This window comes from Ctenopharyngodon idella, chromosome 3, assembly GCF_019924925.1.
Source record: "Ctenopharyngodon idella isolate HZGC_01 chromosome 3, HZGC01, whole genome shotgun sequence".
Classification (NCBI taxonomy): Eukaryota; Metazoa; Chordata; class Actinopteri; order Cypriniformes; family Xenocyprididae; genus Ctenopharyngodon; species Ctenopharyngodon idella.
In genome coordinates this window covers 1,028,798-1,051,211 of record NC_067222.1, presented here as the reverse complement: position 1 = coordinate 1,051,211, position 22,414 = coordinate 1,028,798, and the positions used below count along the sequence as shown (strand labels likewise).

The 22,414-nt window shown below is 38.5% G+C and overlaps 3 protein-coding genes across 6 annotated transcripts in view; all 3 read left to right on the top strand.

Moving 5' to 3' along the window:
- The window catches only part of LOC127509452 (oocyte zinc finger protein XlCOF6-like), a 67,139-nt gene extending 58,428 nt beyond the window's left edge, over positions 1 to 8,711 (top strand). For 2 of the 3 annotated variants that reach the window (XM_051888192.1, XM_051888193.1), the window contains exon 2: positions 2,908 to 8,711. In XM_051888192.1, coding sequence (XP_051744152.1) covers positions 2,908 to 5,189 — 2,282 coding nt within the window. In that variant the 3' untranslated portion in view covers positions 5,190 to 8,711. The remainder of the gene's footprint in view (positions 1 to 2,907) is intronic. The other variant, XR_007929230.1, reaches the window with a different exon arrangement.
- Positions 1 to 22,414, top strand: part of LOC127509468 (gastrula zinc finger protein XlCGF8.2DB-like) — a 71,945-nt gene that overhangs the window by 5,119 nt on the left and 44,412 nt on the right. The window contains exon 2 of one of the 2 annotated variants that reach the window (XM_051888249.1): positions 19,864 to 19,950. In XM_051888249.1, coding sequence (XP_051744209.1) covers positions 19,872 to 19,950 — 79 coding nt within the window. In that variant the 5' untranslated portion in view covers positions 19,864 to 19,871. Of the gene's footprint in view, positions 1 to 19,799; positions 19,951 to 22,414 lie in introns of those variants that run through there. The other variant, XM_051888250.1, reaches the window with a different exon arrangement.
- LOC127509469 (gastrula zinc finger protein XlCGF8.2DB-like) overlaps positions 19,685 to 22,414 on the top strand; it is a 50,627-nt gene continuing 47,897 nt past the window's right edge. Inside the window, exon 1 of the mRNA XM_051888252.1 lies at positions 19,685 to 19,824. The gene's annotated coding sequence lies outside the window, so the exon portion shown is untranslated. The remainder of the gene's footprint in view (positions 19,825 to 22,414) is intronic.

The following is a 22,414-nucleotide window of genomic DNA, read 5'->3' as shown; positions in this document are numbered from 1 at the left end:
ACAACAATGTTTTGGGGGGCCTGAAACGATGAGAGCACGGATAAATTATTTATAATAAATACTACAGTATTCCATAAAAAAAATAAGAATTGTCAGTTTTGTTTTCATGGCATCTTTAAAGCCTTTTGACAATCCCTCAACATGCATGGACTGTTTTATTATGCCCTTGTGTACAAGAGAGCCTCTGTCAAGGAAGGTCATGGTTATGCGGATGTGTAGCTCTCCGCTGGTGGAGGTGTGGAATAAACATGGCAAGAGGCAGCATGCTGGGTCTAGTATGCCATCGACAGCTGGTGTCAACAGATGCATCTCAGCTAGGCTGGGGGGCAGTCCATGCAGGTTGGGGCATCAAGGGATGCTGGAACAGTCCCTGGGCAAGTCAGCACATCAGTGTGCTAGAATTAAAGGCAGTGCATCTCGCACTTCAACATTTCAGGCCACGCCTTTGGGGGTGTCGTACTATTTCAGACTGTACAGTAGTGGCAGCATATATCAACAGACAAGGGGGCCTCAGCTCTCCTACATTGTGGATTGGCCTCAAGTCATCTTCATTTATATAGCACTTTTCACAATACATATTGTTTCAAAGCAGCTTCACAGTGACAATAGGAAAATTATTATCGAGCTAAAGTTGGGCTCAGAAGTAGTTCCTGTCACTGAAGGCATGTGCCTGGGTCCACAAACATTGTCAGCGGATCAGCTGTCCAGGGGTATCAAGTAGAGTGGTCCAGGGGTGGACAGCTGCCCAGGGGAGTGGAGACTGCACCCCAAGGTGGTCATGCAGACCTGTGCAGGTTCAGTCCAGCAGTAGCAGACCTGTTCACCTCCAGGGAATCAAAACATTGTCCCCTGTTATTTTCCTTGGGGAGGGACAATTCCTCTCTCTGAATAGATGCCCTGGCACATCAGTGGCCTCAGGGCGAGCTTTATGCATTTCCAACATTCCAACAGCCAACAGCCTTCTTCAACCTCTTCTTCAGAGAATGAAGAGGGAGAAGGTGATACTAATTTTGGTGGTCCCAAATTGGCCTCATATGATATGGTTCTCAAACATTCCACCCCTCCTTCATGGGACACCATTTGAACTCCCAATCAGGAAGGATCTACTATCTCAGGCACAGGGCAAGTTGTTTCACCCCTTTCCTCAGGGTCTCAAGCTCTGGGCCTGGCCCCTGAGAGGGCTAGTTGCTATGGGACTGTCAGACAGTGGTTTAGACCCTAGAAGGAGCTTGTGCTCCCTTCAACAGAGGCAGCCTATTAATTTAGGTGGGGTATGTTTAAGTCTTAGTGTGAAGGATACAAGATAAAAACTTTAACATCTACAGACTGTGATATTCTACAGTTTTTGCAGGAACAATTGGACGCAGGCTAATCCACTTCCATTTTCAGAGATATGGTGGATGTAATTAAGGCTGTTCAAGTGGGTGACTGCAAATTATCAGAGCATTGTGTTAGCCTGATTTCTCAATTCCTCAAAGGTGCTCTAAGATGTATAGCACACAGTACTAGACATTTTAGTCTCTGTTACGTGTTAAGATTGTTGTCCCCTCCCCTTTTGTTATTTGTTATTGGTTTCTTTCTGTTTTTCCGCTCTCTGCTGTCTCTCTCTGTTCTAGGTGCTGTGATTGGTCAAGTAATCTGTCCATCATGATGAGTCATCTCATAGAACATCCGATCATTAACAGGTTCAGGATAAAAGACGCCGTGGAGAACGGAAGGGGAGGGAGCTTGGAGTGTTCGTTGGCTGTGCCATTGTTTAATGCTGCTGTTTAGTGGTGGTTCGCTTGCTTGCTTGTTTGATTGTTATGGAGTTTGATACCGAGAACGTCTTACCTGAACTAAAAACTTTCTCAGCCCGGAGTTAAAGAAAAGGAAAGTATGTCACGTGACTTACATCTTACACACACGCAGGATTGACTCTGTTTAGACACATTAGGGAAGGAGCGGGCGCAACCTTGTGTAAGTTTTGTTCTGGTAGTTAGTGAAGCTTTAGTTATGGCGTGAACGCCGAAGATTCCTTTATTTTCTGGTTTTGTTTTCAGTTAGTTTAGAGGGCGGGAATTAGTTAGTGAATGTTTTGTTTTTGTTTTTTTGTTTATTTAGCGCCGCTCATTTTCTTTCTCTCTGTGGCTTGTTTTAATTTATTATAATTTCTTTTTTTTGTATATAGCTGTAAATAGGGATTTTTGGTTGGTGTTTTCCTTTGTGTAAATTTATTCTTTTGGTGAATAAAGCGAACCACTTTTTGTCATGTTGTTTGTCCGTGTGTCACTCACCCACAGTACTCCCCCAGAGACCAAGATTATAGGTTGTGTTTAAACTTTATTATGTGCGTCTTCCTCATACCTCTATGCCACCAGGGGACGTAACAGTCTCTAAAGACTGCCTTCCTCCTGACAATAACCTCTGCCAAAAGGATTGGGGATTGGGGAAGTTTCTTGTACATGTGGAATATAACGCAGTTGAGAGAGTTTGTTCTCTAATCGAAGAGACTCTCCACCTTGAGGCCGCTCTGGGACATGTTCCAATCAAAGGGCAGCAATGAATGCACACCACTATGAGTGTCTAATAGGGCAGTAATTAGGGCGTGACCGGCACAGCCGGATTGCCTTAATCCACGTCACCAGATATGGAGGATCAATTTCCCGTACATATGGAATATGTAACGTAGTGGAGAGATGGTCTCTTCACTCATAGAACAAAGGTTACATCTTAACCGAACATTGACATGTATAATACAGCATTTGTAGTCATTGTGAAAGGGGATCGTTTTGACAAAGTATGTACGTGAAACTTTTCAAAAACTCAAAGGAAAATCTTTTAATATTTAATATTATAAATGTACCCTAATTCTTTGTTATTTTATTGTCCCAATTGATTTTCATAATTTTAATGTTTTCATTTTAGGCCTGATGAAAGTGAAAGAGGAAAGGCAAGATCTAAATGAAGTGGAGGAGAAACCTCAGCATCAGAAAGCTCATGATGTCACCACTGGAGAAAAACTATTGAGTTGCTCCAAAACTGAAAACAGTTGCTCACAAAGCATTCAAGTAACAGAAGTCACAAGACCTTTCAGCTGCTCTCAGTGTGGAAACACTTTCAAACATAAAGGAAGCCTTAAGAGGCACATGTTAATTCATACTGGAAAAAGGCCTTTCATCTGCTCGCAGTGTGGAAAGAGTTTTATACAGAAAGGACACTTTAATGAGCATGTGCGAATTCACACTTCAGAAAAGGCTTTCACCTGCCCTCAGTGTGGAAAGACTTTCACACGCAAAGGAAGCCTGAAGAGGCACATATCAATTCATACTGGAAAAAATCCTTTCACCTGCTCTAAGTGTGGAAAGCGTTTTACATGTAAAGGTAATCTTAATTATCATTTGGAAACTCACACTGAAGAAAAGGCTTTCACCTGCCCTCAGTGTGGAAAGACTTTCAGGTGCAAAGAAACCCTTGAGAATCACAAGTTAATTCATGCTGGAATAAAGCCTTTTACCTGCACTCAGTGTGGAAAGACTTTCAGGTGTAAAGAAACCCTTGAGAATCACATGTTAATTCATGCTGGAATAAAGCCTTTCAGCTGCTCTCAGTGTGGAAAGAGTTTTACACATAAAGGAAGCCTTAAGAGTCACATGTTAATTCATTCTGGAACAAGGCCTTTCAGCTGCTCCCAGTGTGGAAACCGTTTCAAACATAAAGGAAGCCTTAAGGTTCACATGTTAATTCATATTGGAAAAAGGCCTTTCATCTGCTCCCATTGTGGAAAGCGTTTTACACAGAAAGGACAACTTAATGAGCATGTGCGAATTCACGCTTCAGAAAAGCCTTTCACCTGCCCTCAGTGTGGAAAGACTTTCTCACGTAAAAGAAGCTTGAAGAAGCACATGTCAATTCATACTGGAATAAAGCCTTTCTCCTGCTCTCAGTGTGGAAAGAGTTTTACATGTAAAGGAAGTCTTGATTATCATTTGATAACTCACACTAAAGAAAAGGCTTTCAGCTGCTCTCAGTGTGGAAAGACTTTCAGGTGTAAAGAAACCCTTGAAAATCACATGTTAATTCATGCTGGAATAAAGCCTTTCAGCTGCTCTCAGTGTGGAAACACGTTCAAACATAAAGGAAGCCTTAAGACTCACATGTTAATTCATACTGGAACAAGGCCTTTCATTTGCTCCCATTGTGGAAAGCGTTTTACACAGAAAGGACAACTTAATGAGCATGTGCGAATTCACACTTCAGAAAAGCCTTTCAGCTGCCCTCAGTGTGGAAAGACTTTCACACGTAAAGGAAGCCTGAAGTTGCACATGTCAGTTCATACTGGAATAAAGCCTTTCACCTGCTCTCAGTGTGGAAAGAGTTTTACATGTAAAGGAAATCTTAATTATCATTTGGTAAATCACACTGAAGAAAAGACTTTCACCTGCCTTCAGTGTGGAAAGACTTTCAGGTGTAAAGAAACCCTTGAGAATCACATTTTAATTCATGCTGGAATAAAGCCTTTCACCTGTCCTCAGTGTGGAAACACTTTCAAACATAAAGGAAGCCTTAAGAGTCACATGTTAATTCATACTGGAAAAAAGCCTTTCATCTGCTCTCAGTGTGGAAAGTGTTTTACACATAAAGGACACCTTAATGAGCATGAGATAATTCATGCTTCAGAAAAGCCTTTCACTTGCCCTCAGTGTGGAACCAGTTTCACACGTAAAGGAAGCCTGAAGAAGCACATGTCCATTCATACTGGAATGAAGCCTTTGGTGTGCTCCCAGTGTGGAAAGAGTTTTACACATGAAGGACACCTTAATGATCATTTGGCAACTCACACTGACGGAAAGTCTTTCACCTGCTCTCATTGTGGAAAGACTTTCACGTGTAAAGAAACCCTTGAGAATCACATGTTAATTCATGCTGGAATAAAGCCTTTCAGCTGCTCTCAGTGTGGAAACACTTTCAAACATAAAGGAAGTCTTAAGAGACACATGTTAATTCACACTGGAACAAGGGCTTTCGCCTGCTCCCAGTGTGGAAAGAGTTTTACACATAAAGGACACCTTAATGAGCACGTGCTAATTCATGCTTCAGAAAAGCCTTTTACCTGCTCTCAGTGTGGAAACTCTTTCACACGTAAAGGAAGCCTTAAGAAACACATGTTAATTCATACTGGAATAAGGCCTTTCACCTGCTCTCAATAGCACAAAGTTCATCTGCACCACTCTCACTCTGCCGTAAGGCAATTTAACTGATCACTGCAGTAAAGCATTTGCTTTGCCGTCATTACTGAAGAACCACCAGAAAGTTCATACAAATGAGAAACTGTACGCCTGTCCTATTTGTGGAAGAGATTTCCAAGGATTGACTCCCTGAAAAGACACCAGAAAATAATACATGATAGCTTGATAAATTGTGTGCTGTGTGGGAAAAGCTTTAATACAGAAGATCTCCCATGCCAAAGCACCCATAAGGGAGAGAAACCATACAAGTGTTGAAATATGAAAAAAAAAAAAGACAGTTAATCAACAGTTACCACTAAAATATAATAAAATAGAAAAAATCTCTGGGACTTTCTCTTCTGTTGACATTCATTCAAAAAAGCCAACCTGTTCTCATTTCAAAGGCGAACGATAATGATAATGAAAACCATGCCCAAAATCCCCATGCCCTTCACGTCAGTATCGACAGCAACTGTTTCTCATTGAAAGCCTTAAACTTACCTGCGCGTATAAAGACGCTTTTTGGGCAAAAGTCTTGAACAAACATGCAGCATTTATGAGAACGGATTGGAGTGTTAACCGGTTGCACACCGGACGGGAAGAGCCGCGCCTCGGACGTCTCATAGTAGGCCTATCGAACACTGGTCCAGTCTTTCTGTACTCGCGTTCTCAAGTTCAAGGTGGCAGTTTAAAACAGTGAATCAAATCACCGTACGTACATAAAGTTCACTTCAAGAATTAATTCAAGTGGCGTCAGTATAAGGAAAAAAACTGCATAAACAGAGAGAGTGTGATTATTGTTTCTCTGCACTATTTAAGGCACAGAAACAAATCTGTTGTTAAAATGCACAACACACAGTCTTGCAGACTAGGGTAAAGTCAGAATGTACACATATCCATCCCAAATAGTTGTATTTTAGAAATCTGAATGGCAAACTGTGGTCCGGAATGATTTTGAACAGCTGTTGGGTGTAGATGCGAGTTTGCGGTCATAGCCTATTCTATCTTCTAATTTTAAAGACGCGGTGCTTCACTTCTCTCAGTTTGCGACCTGTTTAGCTTTGTTTTGCTAATGTTTGAGTTAAGTTCTCCTTTTAGGGGAAGGGCTCTGATAGCGATGGCATGCAAAATGGTAGAACATAATTTATGAACCCGCCAAATTGGCTTGTGAATTGATGTGCGTTACCCGCCAAGATCGATTTTCACCCGCATTTGTCTATGTGTAAGAAAAGTGTAAAAATAGAAATTCAAATAGGGCTGCCCCCTAATAGACAACTAAGTGTTAGTAGACTAGAAGAGGCTTGATCGACCAAGATTTTATTAATTAGTTTGCAAAAAAAATCACAGGAAGTGGTGAAAATATTTAGTCGGGGGCAGCCATACATGCAAATGTGAATTTTCTGTTTACATGTACACATTGCTACATAATACTTACTGTTGAAATCTTGATGTAACTAAGTGCAAAGTGATGTCATCAAAATTGTTGATACATATTGGTGGAAGTTTTGAATGCTGTCAATAGATTGTCGCGATTAATCACACACTTACCGTGAAATTAAGCATACACCATTTATCTTGTTTAACACATCCATTTTGCCATCATTGCCTATATCCAGCAAAGTAAACCAACAGATTGAAGTGTGATTCTCACAAAACTGTATTTTTCAGCTTTTTTCAAGGTAAATTTAATGTCTTTCCAAAAAGGACACCAAATAACCAAATATTTTTTCATATAATTCATACATTTATGTACACCAAAGCACCCATAAAAAAAATAAAAGCAAAAAAACGTTTCAGAATTGAGTGTATAGTATGTGCAACAGCAAAGAGCTTGTTTGCATTTTGTTTGCACATCAATATAACAGATTCACGTGTGCTTCTGTACGTTATCGCAATCGTCTTTACTTTGATTGCAATCCTTATCCATCAAAACTTTCATAGCAAGAAGCTGATTTGCTTTATCCAGCAGAGAAACATAGTTTTCATATCATCTGGCCATACAGCGGTGGGATGGCTCGACGTTCCGTTCAGACAGGAACAGCGTGATGCGGGAGGGCTCGTGCTCTTCAGATACAATGACACAATATGACAGAGTTCGTGTTTTAAAGCGAAACAGACACTGGAATGAATAATTCTCTTTGCCATCTCTGATATAATCAGCATGGACTTTAAGATCATCTAACTGTGTGACATAAATTAACTTATGATGCAATTTCACATGCTTCTGTGTGTAATATATATATATATATATATATAACAGTTTGGGGGCTCGTCCGGGATATTCCCAAGAAACACGGGACTGACAGGTCATCCTTCATCACAGGTAAGTTGTTTGAAGTGATTTCCTGTGGTGGTAGGATTGATTGATCTCATCCAGTTAGTCCAGGAAGATTTGTCTGTAAGGGTACCGTTTAAACGCACAGCTACCTGACAAATATTTTTTTGGCTTCATGCATATTACAATCCTTACAGGGAATGATTAAAGGGGCTCTATGTAGGAATGACACCCAGTGGTCGAGATAGGTACTACAGTCCAAATTCAAAATATTGTTTGCCCCGCCCCCTCCTTCAAGACGCAGGTTGCCAGCTTGAGGACACGCAACAAGAGGGAGCGCAATTGACAATGAAAGGTGAGGAGACTTACACACTGTAAGCTGATGAGTTGATTTATCTGGCGTTCATAGAGATTTTTAGATAGATGCAGAGGCTTTTTAGGTCAGGTAGAATCTGCGATTCTGTGACCCAGTTTGTTTGCTGGTTTCCATGGCTGCAATACGCAGTGTTTTCCGCCAGCTGGCAACCTGCAATGTTGAAATACTATTGGATAAACTGGCAGCACACAGTTTTGCACAGACCAAAACAAAGATAGACATTCTGACACGGAACGCACATTTCAAAGTAGAATGTCTGGCTGTAGCAATGGTTTTCTGAGAAACAAGTAGGTGAACTTAGCATGTTTCCTAAATATCTGCAAACATATTGGGGTATTTTTATGCTTTATTAAAGTGAAAATCTTACATATAGCTCCTTTAAGACAAGTCTTGGAATAGTCTATAGATCACAGTATTAGATTATGATTGTGTTTAGATTTTGCTTGCTATTATTTGAAAAAAACAGCTTTAGCAATTTCCTTTAAAGTGAAGCACTAAATCATAAATGATTTAAAGTGGCCATTGTTAAATTTCTTATTTCTTGGGCTTCACTTTTTGACTTTCTTTGTGTCTTGCGATTTTTCCATTGTGCACATCATGTACCTACCTGGACAAAACAAGAAGTAGTAGTCCTTGGACACACTGACATTCTCACAGGCAACTAGAAGTTGAAGACACACACATTTACGCACATACATTTCTTATTTGTTATTATATTTCTTGAAATGCCACACATGGTAAGGTTTCTTAAGTTGTGATTGGATGATCAAGCCATCCTGTTGATTGTTGTTCAACCTATGTCTATAAATATGACCCTTCTTCCTGAATAAATCTGAGAATGCTTTGTACCACACTTGATCTGTGTCTGCTTGGTTATTCTCCCGAGATCTCACGCTGCTGCTGCCACACATCATGGGTTGAGGCGCCTGTTTCTAAACTGATGACTGAGACTACATATATTCTACCTATGATTGAGATTTTAATCTCTAAATAGCTACTCTTCTGCTGTTGGGCCAAATTTGGGCATGCTAGTGGCTGGCTTGATAAACTGCTAAACACTTTATTACATTTCACAGATAAAGTCTCCCTTTCATTACTGCCATAACCAGTATCGCTCTGGAGATATATATAATGATATAGATAAAGTCTAAGCTTTTCCGATATAGGTCTGAGGAATGTCTTGATTGTCCCATTCCTTGCAACTCTTAGTTCAATCCCACTTTTTTTGTCACTGCTGGGGAAAATCTTGGTTACAAGAGCCATAGGCCATTCATTGCTCTTGGCTTCAGCATCCTTAAAGGGTTAGTTCACCCGAAAATGAAAATAATGTCATTTATTACTCACCCTCATGCCATTCCACACTCGTAAGTCCTTCATTAATCTTCGGAACACAAATTAAGATATTTCTGTTGAAATCCGATGGCTCAGTGAGGCCTCCATAGCCAGCAATGACATTTCCTCTCTCAAGATCCATAAAGGTACTAAAAACATATTTAAATCAGTTCATGTGAGTACAGTGGTTCAATATTAATATTATAAAGCGACGAGAATATTTTTGGTGAGCCAAAAAAACAGAATAACGACTTATAGTGATGGCCGAGTTCAAAACACTTCTTCAGGAAGCTTCGGAGCGTTATGAATCAGCGTATCGAATCATGATTCGGATCGCGTGTCAAACCGCCAAACTGCTGAAATCACGTGACTTTGGCGCTCCGAACCGCTGATTCGACACGCTGATTCATAATGCTCCGAAGCTTCCTGAAGCAGTGTTTTGAAATCGGCCATCACTATATACCCCTTTGAGTTAGGAGCATAGCTGGTGTCAACAAGAAAGGTGAGACTGGGTCTGTATAAATAGGAGCAAGTGGTCTTGAATCAACAATTCCTGTAACCTCTGCAACACAACACTTCATCACTTCATGCTGATCTGTTGGAGCATGGAATCCAGTATGCGCCTGGAGATTCCTATCATCCGCTCCCAGGCTCCTCCCATATGGGATGAATGAGGTGGACTGAAGACCCATGTACAATGTTCTCCACCCAGGTACTTCTTCTCGTTAGGCTCTTGAGAGTCAGCTAGCACAATTTCCAGCTCCTTGCAGGCTCCTACTAAATTAAAGTCCATACAGTCAATCAGCTCGATGTGTATGGCGTGAGTACTCAATTGCCTGTGATGCATCAAGTGATGTAAACGATATTGTACAGAGGTGATGAACCTTGTCACTCAGATAGTAAATAAAATAATGGCAAAATGGTTAAACCACAGACAGTTATGTTCATTAAGTCAAAAGTGAATATTTGGATCTCCTGCTGCATAACAAAGTCCGGTGGCTGTCCAGGTGAGAGGTGTGGAAACTGTTTGCTGCGTCTCTGGAACATGTGAAAACTTTCCTGGAAAGCAAAGGACTGGCCTAGCCAGATTGGCTGGAAAAGCTGCTACTCATGATAGATATGACAGCGCACCTTACCATGCTGAATAAAGGTCTTCAGGGAAAAAGAAGCACAGCCCTTCAGATGCTGGAGGAAGTTTTGACATTCGAGCGCAAGATGACAGCATGTGCCAGAAATGTACAAAGAGGTACGCTTTCTCACTTTCCCTCTTTAAGAGAGTTCAAAGAAGCACACAATCAGATAAATTATGGCTTTAAATTATAAATTTTACTGCCCGGGCAATAGGCAGGTCCATGGCAGGAATGGTGTCAGTTTAGTGCCATCTTTGGCTTATTCCAACTGACATCAAAGAAAAGGACAAAACTTTTCTTTTAGATTCAAGGACAGCCTGTTTGGAGTTTCAGTTACTGCTGTGGTGGAAAAAATTTTGGGTAGCGAAGCAGCAGTCTACTGCTTTTCGCCAGCTCATCCCAAGCAGGTCTAGGGAAGTCGAGCGGCAACCACCTGCAGTTCGTTCATGCTCGTCTTCTTTACAGTGCCCCTGTGAAGTGCAGCGAAGTGAGCCATCACCTATGGAACCCACTCATAGGGACTGGGGTCCTAAGACTCGCCCACCGGTTCGCTCGCGGCAATGCAAAGGATAGATCTGAGTTTGGCGGCCAAGGCCTCTCGTTCTCAGGGCCCCAGCAGCAATTCCTGTTTCCTTCACTCGTCTTCAGAGGGCAGGCCCTCCTTTAGAGAGTTTGCGTATTTGCCTCTCTCATTGTGGCCTTCCGGCTCCGAACTTTATTGTCGCGCTGCATATTGTGCCTCGGGTGATTTTAGGCCAAGCCCTCGCGGCAAGCACTGCCTCAGATATTCCGCACCTTCCAGCCATCGGGGTTCGGGGAAAAGACCTAGAGTCATACGCGCAGGCCCAGTTATGATGTCATTCGAAGCCGCCACTGTCAATGTGGTGGGTCAGCCCTATCAGGCGATCGGACAGCTTCCTGTTTTAGAGGTTCCCAGCACTCATTTGCCTCATGGCCCTATGCAGGGAGATTTGTCTATAGCAACGAATTTGTTGAGTACAGTCACTCCACATGCGCTTCCTGTTTTCACAGACGCCAATGGCCGCCTGCCTGAGATCTTGCAATGGGTACTAAATACCATTTGGCATGGTTACACAATTCAATTCCGGAAAGGATCACCTCACTTCAGCGAGATTGTGCATCCATGGGAGGTCTCAGCTTTGAGTCAGGAGATTTTGTCACTCCTAGAGAAAGGGGCTATAGAGGAAATACCCCCCACTTAGGCTTCCGAAAAAGGATGGTGGCTTGCCTCCAGTTTTAGACTTGCATCATCTGAATCTTGCTCTGGGCGAGTTCTTTCGTGGAATTTCTATTGTCTATTGTTCTATTATCTATTGTCCTTGAAGGTTTAGAAGGTCATTTATTTGAGCCATTGGAGTCAGTGTCAGATAAGTTTCTGACCTTGAAGACAGTCCTTTTGGTGGCCCTATCCTCTCTTAAGAGAGGATAGGAGACTTGCAGACTCTTTCTATCAGCCCTTCTTGTATGGACTTTGCCCCGGGGCTGGTTAAAGTTATGCTGTGACATAGGCCTGGGTATGTTCCTAAGATTGCATCAACCCCATTTTGCTTCCAGCAGGTGGACTTAGAGGCTTTTTTTTAGAGGCTCTAAATGTGCCTGCTTATTCCACCACGGGAATGGTTTCCTCTCAAGCTCTTCATTGGAAGATATCTGTGTCACGGCAGGATGGTCCTCAAGGCGATGTCCTATTTCTTTTGAGATCTTCTCTCCAGATGAGTTTTATTGCTTTATTGCAGGGTGCTTGATTTCAGCTTTTGTCTTAGCAGGAAAATCAAGTCTTACAAGCTGTTTTGAAACAATATGCATTGTAAAAAAGCCCAATAAAAATGAAATAAATTGCACAATTATTGCTTTTCTCTTCAGTTCTGTCATTCTCAGAGTATAACTATAATGTGTTCACAGAACTTATTGCACAAATATTTTGCAAAAGAACATGACAAAAATGCAATGACAGTTATGTCAAAAGTACAATACACAATCTTACTGTTAAACAGTATTTTTTTAACATTATCCTTCCTTGTCACTCCCCTGAACATCGATCTATCCCTGTTGAACATGGCTGCATTGCACCGTATTATTACAAAGTAAAGCAACTGTTTTCTATGTGAATAGCATCATTACTCCAGTCTTCAGTGTCACATGATCCTTCAGAAATAATTGTAATATGCTGATTTTAATATCAAACATTTATGTAATGTTGTAAACAGTTGTGCTGCTTCATATTTTTGTGGAAACTGTGATACACTACCATTCAAAAGACTGAAGTAGTATTTAAAAAATAAAGAAATAATACTTTTATTGAGCATGAAGTTGATCAACCGTGACAGTAACGATGTTTAGAATATTACAAAATATTTCTATTTCAAATAAATGCTGTTCTTTTGAATCCTGAAATATAACATTTATCATGGTTTTGACAAAAATATGAAGCTGTTTTCAGCTGTGGATGCTTCAACTCTTTTCAACTTCACCTTTTTTTTTTTTTTTTTTCTTTTTTTTTTTTTAACAAAACCATAATGTCTTATATATACTGTTTTTTTTTTGTTTGTTTGTTTGTTTTTGTTAATATTGATGGACACCTGAGCTTACACTTTGGATTTTTTAGAAAATATTACTGACAGTGCCAATTCTCTGATTAAGCTTCATCATTTGGTAGTTATAAACAATATTCATTTATGAGGAAGTGTTGTAAGTGCCCATTAAAGTGTAATTTTCCCTGAGGATGAATATACGTCACTGTGGCAATCATGCAACCAGCCTTGCGCTGTTCTCACGGCCCTCAGCCTGGTCCTGTTATCATTATCATTGCCACAGTTATCATTAAACACTTTAGGGTGTTGCATAAAATAACCCCTTAGCATTTTTATTGGTTAAATGTCAAAGATTTTTCCTCAAGTCTTCAGCGCTCAGATAACAGATGATGAGAAAACTCAACATTCTGAAAGAAATGAAAATGAAAGCAAAAAATGTCTTCCTCTTTTTTTTTTAAACAAAAGTTTTTTTTTTTTTTTTTTTTATGATCTCATACCAACGCATGAACAACAGAATACAGTAAATTACCCCTAAATGAGCAGATTGCCATACCATAATATGTAAAGTACAGTTTGAATGTCCCATTTTCAAATGAGACAAAATGGTCCAGTTGTATAAATTGCTTAAGCACAGACATACATTTTGTATATATATAAAAGTGGAGAAGTGGTGTAGAGAATAAATGGATGGATGGATGTTCACACCTTAGCATCAAAATGGTAATTTACTGGAAATGTTACAACTTCTCATCTCAGAGATCTGTAAGGACTGATTAAAACTGTAATTTACTTTTAATATTCCATAAATCTAAAAAATTCTAAAGACATATCTTTTTCGTCAGCACTTGACCCAGTAATAGTAGCACTTACCTTGATTTCTATTCTTCCATCTATGTGTAATTATTATTAAAAAAAATAAATAAATCCTTGCTATGAGCACTTTACTGACGTAACTGTGACTTCACACAGCACTTACATACTGTTGTTCTCATGTGGTTTTGATTGATTCTGCTATTCTAATTTGTAAGTCGCTTTGGAGAAAAGCGTCTGCTAAATGACTAAATGTAAATGTAAATCCCCTGTTGACACAGAGAGACTAAACACCCACGCCTTGAGTCTGAGAATCAAAGCAAACACTAAAGTTTCGATATATGAGGTTGAATTATGGCCCTTTCAATTCCATATTTTGAGCATGAATTCCTCAAGTTTTTCCAAGCGAACAACGTGTCTACACCAGACACGACCGTTGTAGCATGGCATCGCGCCACAACAGCTAAAAGCTGTCTACACTGAACGTGATAAACCGTTGCAAAGTGTTTGGATTACGTCAGAAATAGAACGGAGAATCTATTTACTGTCGAGAATTTGTTGTTGCGCCGTGCCACGCCGCATCCAGTGTAGACAATATCACTTATTATAATTGGTACTATTGTCTTTTGCTGCATCGCGTCGCACTGCTCACGCCCGGTGTAGACACGGTGGGAAATCTGAGTTCAGAGAGGAAAAAAGCATATTATTCTTCCTTGTTACCCCCCTGAACATCAATGTCGAACATGGCTGCATTACAGCCATAAGACAAACTAATCTTGAAATTGAACTGGCCGACATAGCTGATAAAGACGCATAGTGTCTAAGTTCAAAAGCCTGACAGCTGAAGATGTTGCTCGCCTGTTTACAGGTGCCAGTGTTTTTTCTTTGTTTCTATTCATTTCTACTTTTATTTGGTGGGATAAGGGCCAAAATGGCTCTTTTGAGGTTGAAGGTTGCAAACCCCTGCCATAGAAGAACCATTTTTGGTTTCCCAAAGAACTTTAAAGAACATTTTAAATATCTAAAGAAGCTGGACATGGAATCTTTTGATTCCACAAAAGGGTCTTTATAGTGGAAAAAGTTTCTTTAGATTTTTTTAAAATGTTCTTCACACTAAGAAAAAAAAAAAATTAAGAACTGAAGACTGAAAGGTTATTTGGGGAATCCAAAAATTGTGGTTCAGATTACACAGTAATCTGTTTCATTTTTGGAAGGTGCAATGATGGGAATATGCGTGTCATCAATGCATCCAATCACATTGGAAATTGTAATTATTAGGTTACTTAGAGTTCGCAGTAAGATGTTGTAAATGTCATTTATCAGATTAGCATTTAAACTGATTCTGCACCATTGACCTGCAATCCTGTGAAACTCCTCTCTTTGAAGTCTCTCACGGGATTGTTACACACACTTTCCTTAATTCCTTACCACTCTTACAAAGGCCTTATTAATGTATCACTCAAATAAATATGCATGTGGTTATGGCAAAAAAATGTAAATATAACTCCCTATGAATTAATGCAGGATCATCATCTACAAGATCCTGTATAAAAAGATATGCCATTTTTGTCACTTTGACAGTCTCTGCATGAGGAAAATATGCACAATAAATGAATGTACTGCACTGAAAAAAAAAAATGCATTTCTTGATTTTTAAATCAAGATGCTTTTTTTTTTTTTTTACATAAGAAAAATGACAAGGTATTTTGTTTTGTTTCCTGGGGGGGGGGTGAAACTAATTTAAGTTAATTTTTTTCTTATTCCAATGGGTAAAGAAAAATAGAAGACCAAAAAAAAGTCAAAAATCTAAAAAAACAATGAAAATCCTGCACACTATCAATACTTGCAGAACTATCAAAAATATTTGCCTGATGAAGGTTGTGAGACCGAAACGAAGCTAATAAAATATTTTTGATATGTTTTGCAAGCATTGATAGTGTGCAGGATTTTCTTTGTTTTTTAGATATTTGTACTTGAAATAATACAAAAATACACAGTAAGAAGAGCATTTTTGCAGCATGAATGAATGAATGAAGTACTTAAACATCGCTTATGCTTTACAAAGTTGGAGGAGCCAGAAAGAAACTCTAGGTTTACCAAAAAAAACCCTGCTCCTGACAAGGTTAGGTTCATAGAGTAAATTACAATGGCAACTGACTCTGAATACAAGTTACCTCTCTTTCAGAAACGGGCTTGACTTACCCTGAGTTTCCCTCATTTCAGGGTTAATATACTCAGAGTTTCACTTAACATCCTTTCTGAAAAGGGCCCCTGGCCTAACATGCAGAATACAGGGATGACTTTGACAAAATTCTCATCTGTATGCATGCAGAGAATAAATGGATGGATGGATGTTTGTATACCATATAGCATCAAAATGGTAATTTACTGGTAATGTTGCAACTTCTCATCCCAGAAAATTGCAACGACTGATTAAAACTGCAGTTTACTGGAAACATTCCATAAATCTCCTATTGACACAGAGAGACTATACACCACACATTGAGTCTGGGAATCAAAGTAAACGCTGAAGTTTCGAGATGAACTGGCCTTTTCAAGATTTTGCAGGACATCCTCTTTCAAGTAAAGAAGAGCATGTGACTTCTGCCAACACACACTAAAAATAGAGTGGTAGTACTTTACAAGATGGGTGCACTAATATGCATTAATTCATGCTTAACTAATGCTCAGATAATCATGTTTTAATGTATGACTCATGAAGAACTAAACCATTAATTAATGATTACTGCATCAGTAACTAATAAAGAGTCTATATGATTAATAGATGAAGTAATATATAAATTGTTATTAATTAAATGTGTCATAATGTATTAATTCCTTAATAACATATTTTATTAACTAAAAGTGTAAATTAATGTGTTAATTACCACAATGGGTTGAAGCCATGTACTTCAACTTCCAGTTGTCTGCTTTAATTAATCATTAACTAATGATTTGTAAATGTATTATTATGTTATGACTTTACTTGTTGAGGTACATGACTATTAACTAATTGCTTATTAGTGCATTCGTATTGTAAAGTGTTACCAATAAAGCTTCCACATATTTTTTTTTTTTTTTTGATTGAATGGAAAGGTTTCATGGATGTTGGAATAAAATTTTCTTCATGGAACCATTGGTGCAAATGAAGAATTTTTAAGAGTGTGTTTGTGTTGGATTTTTCGTTAAAGGGTGATCAAACGAGGCTATTTTTTGGACAGTATATGATGTCATGCTGTATGGCTTCTGTTGTAATAAATAACAGACATATTATAACAAATAATATAAGTCATAGTTTATGTGTTCATCATACAACACTTCTGTTTGTACAATTCTTTTAAGAGACATATGGGTTCAAAAGTGATCAAGGGCTTGGGCAGTTCCAGTAAAACCCACTGCTGGACTTCTCACTTTTGGATTTCACTTTCAGTTGTTGCCCTGCTCTGTGTATATATATAGGGTGCAGACCGAGACACAATGACACTCCACCAAAGAGACTGAGAACTTGTGAGACATTAAAATGTCCGAAAGACTGCAGTTGAGCCACCATGGACATGGTGAAAATGGTATGTGCATTTTAATATAAAGCTTGTTGTTTTTCTAAACATCTGTGTCTATTTACACTGCATTACAGCTTGTTTGTTTTATTTGCAGATGAAGACAATGTACCCAGTACAAAACATGGACATGGTGAAAATGGTAAGTGTAGTGCGATAGTTGGTCTGTATTTACTAACACTGACTCTACATAAACTCAAAATTTTGTGTTATTTGTTAGTTTGTGTATTTTATTTACTTCTTAATTTTCTCAGTGTAGTTTGTTCTGTGTTTCTGAATAGTCCTAAACACTGAAATAGGTCATTGCTTTCATATTCCTAAAACATCCGAAATTTGCCTTTATTCAATGAAAAATATATTATGTAAAAATATATTATTACTAACACACTATGAAGATGTAGGCAAACCAAATCTCAGACTGAATCACACCAAATACAGAAAGCTTGCAAGGTTGAGTAAAACCAACTTGTCACATTTACAGTGTTTTAATGTTCAGCACTAAACAGTGTACATTTAAATAGGAGTTTGTTGTTTTTCTAAACATCTGTGTCTATTTACACTGTTTCATTTGCAGATGAAGAAGCTGATATTCCTTCTACCAAACAGCAGCAGAACAGTGGCATAAATGAAATCGAAGAGGCTACTATAGAAAAGTCAACAGCGCAAAAAACCGCTTTAAGCGGCTTAATAAGCATGATTGACACATATGACAGACCAGCAAGTGCCACAGCAGAAGGCAGTTATGCAAAACAAAAAGCATACAAGGAAGCTTGTAAAGATGAGCCAAGTAAGAGAATTCCCAAGGCTGGATACATCGCAGAAGCAGGATTTGGACGAGCTCGTGTTGAAGCCAGTATATTTGAGGCTGAAGCCAGAGGCCCCAACGCCTCAGCTTGTGCTGAAGCCAATGCGCTTAAACTAGAAGCAATGGCTCGAGCTGAACTTGTCAGTGTATCAGCTAAAGCTGGTCCACTTGCTGGGAAATTGGGAGTTGGATTAGACACGGGTGCATCTGTTGGTTGGGATGGGGTGGAGGTCAAATTCCTGGGAACTGGAATCTCACTTGGTCCAAAAATGGGTGTATCTATTCTGGGTTCAGAAGCATCAGCATCATGTTCAGTCATGTAGTCATAGAGGTATTAATTATCTTTAAATATTTATGTGTAACATTCTACTTACAAACCATGAAGACAAAAACAAAAACCTTATATATATTTTTTAAACTTTAACCAGTTTTAATGCAGAATTAGTAACGCTATTGAGCTATAAATACACAGAACATACTTTAACAATATGAAAATAATGTTTTATTTTAGATTTTATACAAATGTTATGACTTTTGTCTTTTGAGAATGTCGTTTGTCATTTAAGAATAAATATTTGTGTTTGGTTATGTATGGATATGCTTATTGCTTTTCTCTTAAGTGCTGTCATTCCAAGCTTTTATGTTAAGCTGCAACTGTGTATAGTCTGGGATATAATGACTAGAAGATCGGGTTTAAACAGTTTGCCAGTCAAACTACAGGCAAACACAGGCAAACTACGTCCATAAAGAAAATGAAAGAGAAACAAAGCCAAAACGTGACACCTGATCATTCGTGGTGAAACTGTGGTTCAAATAAAACTTCTGATCCAATTCTGATCCATTTCAGAAGAATTCTTATTCCTTCAAAAACATAGTTGGAGATAAAAGACAACCTGAGCATTTTTTTTTTTTTTTTTTAAAAACATTAATAGTGTAGAATATTTGTATTTAAAACACAGTTTACCAAAAAGCCAAAAAGTGTCCCAATTTTGCTGACTTCACCTCCATTTGAATGCTGTAATGTCAGTCATTCTGCAAAATGTAGTTCATGATTACAAAGTGTTAAACATACTGTATTTAAAAATTAGGGAACATTCTGTGATTTTCACTGAAATATTTGACTGGAATAAATTTGGAATCTCTCGTTTCTCTTTTCTTATCCTCACTATAGGCCTTAATGCTTGTGTAGGCTATATATTTTAACAAATTTCCCAACGTCCTTTTCATTTCTTTGTGCACATCTTTTTAAAAGGAAAATAAACAAACGGTGCACCCCAGGTGAAAAAATACTATAGTAATTTATAGTAAATAGTATAGTGTTTTTGAACCATACATAGTAAAGTACTTGAATCTCTCGTTTCTCTTTTCTTCTCCTCACTCAAGCCTGTAGGTTAGTGATAGAACTCGAATAGGATAGGATAGGCTATATAATTTAAAAAAAATTCAAATTCCTTTTCATTTCTTTGTGCAAAACTTTTTTAAAGGAAAAGAAACGGTTATTCCATCCCATCCCATCCCAAATTATTTTCCCCCCTCTCGACGCTTCACACTCCAGTCCAGTGGGTGGCGGTAAGACACATGCGTGTGTTTGCCAACCACCATTAAACCTCAGAGGAAGAACATTAGTTTCAGCATGAGCTGTGGTATTGTGTTGTTATACTACTGGCTTAATACAAACTGTTAGAAGTGTACTTTTAGTTTAGAAAGATACATGTTGAATCAGGTCAATAAATACCTGTAATATTCCCATCCTCATAGACGTAAGTTTTGAATCAAGCAGGTATATCTGTAGGAGTATCAACTGAACTGAGATCTGCTGTTGTGAAGATGGTGTTTGTTAAAGAGGAGAGTGAGGAGGACATGAGTGAACCAGAACCCTGGAGAATAAAACACGAGGAACAAGGAGGTTGGTGTCTATTCTATAATTCATCTTTAATAACTGTTGTGCTACATTTAGTCTTAAATTTCCTTAATGTAAAAAAAAAAAAAATGCGTTAATTACAATTAAAATGTCTTAAATCCACGTTTCAAAGGTCTTAAAAATGCAACTGAACGGGCAGCGATACGAATTAGATTAGATAAATAACCTAGTCTAACTGCATCACATTACAGGTCAAACTCCTCTGAACAATTTATCTAAAAAAAAAAAAAAAAAATCGTTTTGTGTACACGTGTACTTGTTGGAATGTTAAAAATATCTTCTGATTTAAGATCATCTTATTTAGATTAGAGTCAGATCATCATTCCCTAAATATTTAAAATCTTCCGACTAAATATACCACCATTGTGATTTTCACATATTAGTTATAATATCGTAACATTATATTCTATTTATACTACAGGGCTGTTGAATGCTCGAATAAGGTGTGCGATTATTTTCAGGGAAATGAATGGCTAAAGTAGTTCTAGCAGGTCTTGGTTACATTGCAGTTCCATATTACTTCACCAAATGATTTCAGTTATTTCAATAGGTCATTAGATCCTACAACCGCAAAAGAAACAAAACCCACAACGACACCGACCAAGCAAATAAATTTGGTAAACAATAGGATAAAAGTGACACATTATTGTCATGGTTTTTGCCACAAAATGCATTTTATTATGTCCTGAAAGCGCATACTCTCTCTCTCTCTCTCTCTCTCTCTCTCTCTCAAACAGTTTAGCAACTTAAAAGCTACATGACATTGGTTCTTTGAGGTAGATAAACTTAGTTTCACAATTAGTAAAGACTCAGGTAGACTAATTCACATATGCAAATATCTTGAAATATAACATCTGAATAGTGTCTTGAGGTGTGGTAACCGTAGTATAATTGGAATAATTGACTCCAGACCATTGAATTATTAGAAAATAATGCACACTCGAGGTGTAACGGCCACGACACGAAGCACAACCCCACCTCGGGTGTGCATTAGGGCTGGGACAAAACATCGAATCTCAATTCACGATAGGGATGCAACGATTATAGATTTTGTTCGTACGATTATAATCTTAAGAATAATCACGGTTTAAAGATTATCACAATTATTATGCATTAATTAATTTCACAACACTACTAATGTATAAAATCACATTCACACTTTAGCTTTTAAAGTGTTATTTATTGCTGCCTTTTGAAACAGAAATAACACTGTAACCAAATAATACAGCAACAGAAAATAATAAAGACAAACAAAAGTCCACCTCTCCCTTTAGAATTAAAGAAAGGTGAAAAAAATCTAGCTGCCTTTTGAAACATAAATAATACTGTTCAATGAAAATAAATAAAAAGTAACAAGGTCCACATCTCTGGAATTAAATACGATCAAATTAAATACAATTAAATACAAAACAAGGAGTCAAAGGCTGCAGGACCAGCTACATCAGGGCCATTTTACATATTGCACACTTATTTCCAGTCCTTTCAGTTCATATTATAGTGCAGAAATGTGAGCATGTTCACATTCTCAGTGCTCGGTCTTGACCGCCGAGGAGACAAGATATGGCCACTTGTACTGAACACCCTTTCTGAGGGCACACTTGTTGCAGGGATACAGAGGTATTTTCTGGCCACTTTTGAAAACATTGGCATTTCTTCCACACATGCCTTCCACCAAGCCAGTGGGTCAGCACACACCCTCTGCCATCTGTTCCTCCACACTCGCTCGTACCTCGTTGTACATGGCTGGGATTTTGTTTGTGGAGAAGTAGCTACTTGTTGGAACTTTGCATTGTGGCACTGCCTTTTTCATCAGATGAAGAAACCCAGGTTTTTCCACAATCTGAAATGGCATCATATCTTTGGAGATGAAATGGGTCACTGCTTTATTTAAATCCCGGGCTTGTTTTGAAGTGGGAGCATAGGTCACATGTGATCATGCGTATGTAAAATAAAGCTATAATCAAACATTAAACAGCACATAAATCAAAACTGCCAAATGTTACTGAATGAAATGTAAATCCAGGAAGAGCTATAAGACTGTGCAAGCATTAGGGGTGTTGGACCCTATCTATTCCATCTGTGTTTTGATCATCGTTCTGAATATTATCCATATGTACTTTTTGACAAAAAACATGTTTTTCTCAGCTTTTTGCTCAAAATGTTGCTTTTTATGAAACTTACCCACATTCAAGTGTTGGTATAAAAAGAATGCATGAAGCTAGAATAAAACGGAATAAAAAATTACCTTTACTTGGGCGTGCAAAGCTGGGTGGTGATCTCGCAGGTGCTGCATCAAATTGGATGTGTTCGATCCTTTAGCAGCAACTTTTTAAGATAAGTTTTGCACACAGGTGATCCATCATTTTCAGTGATGCCCTGGTCATTCTTGGTGTACCCAAAATGCTCCCACACTGCCGACTTCAGCCGTTTCTTTGGAAACAGAGCTTCG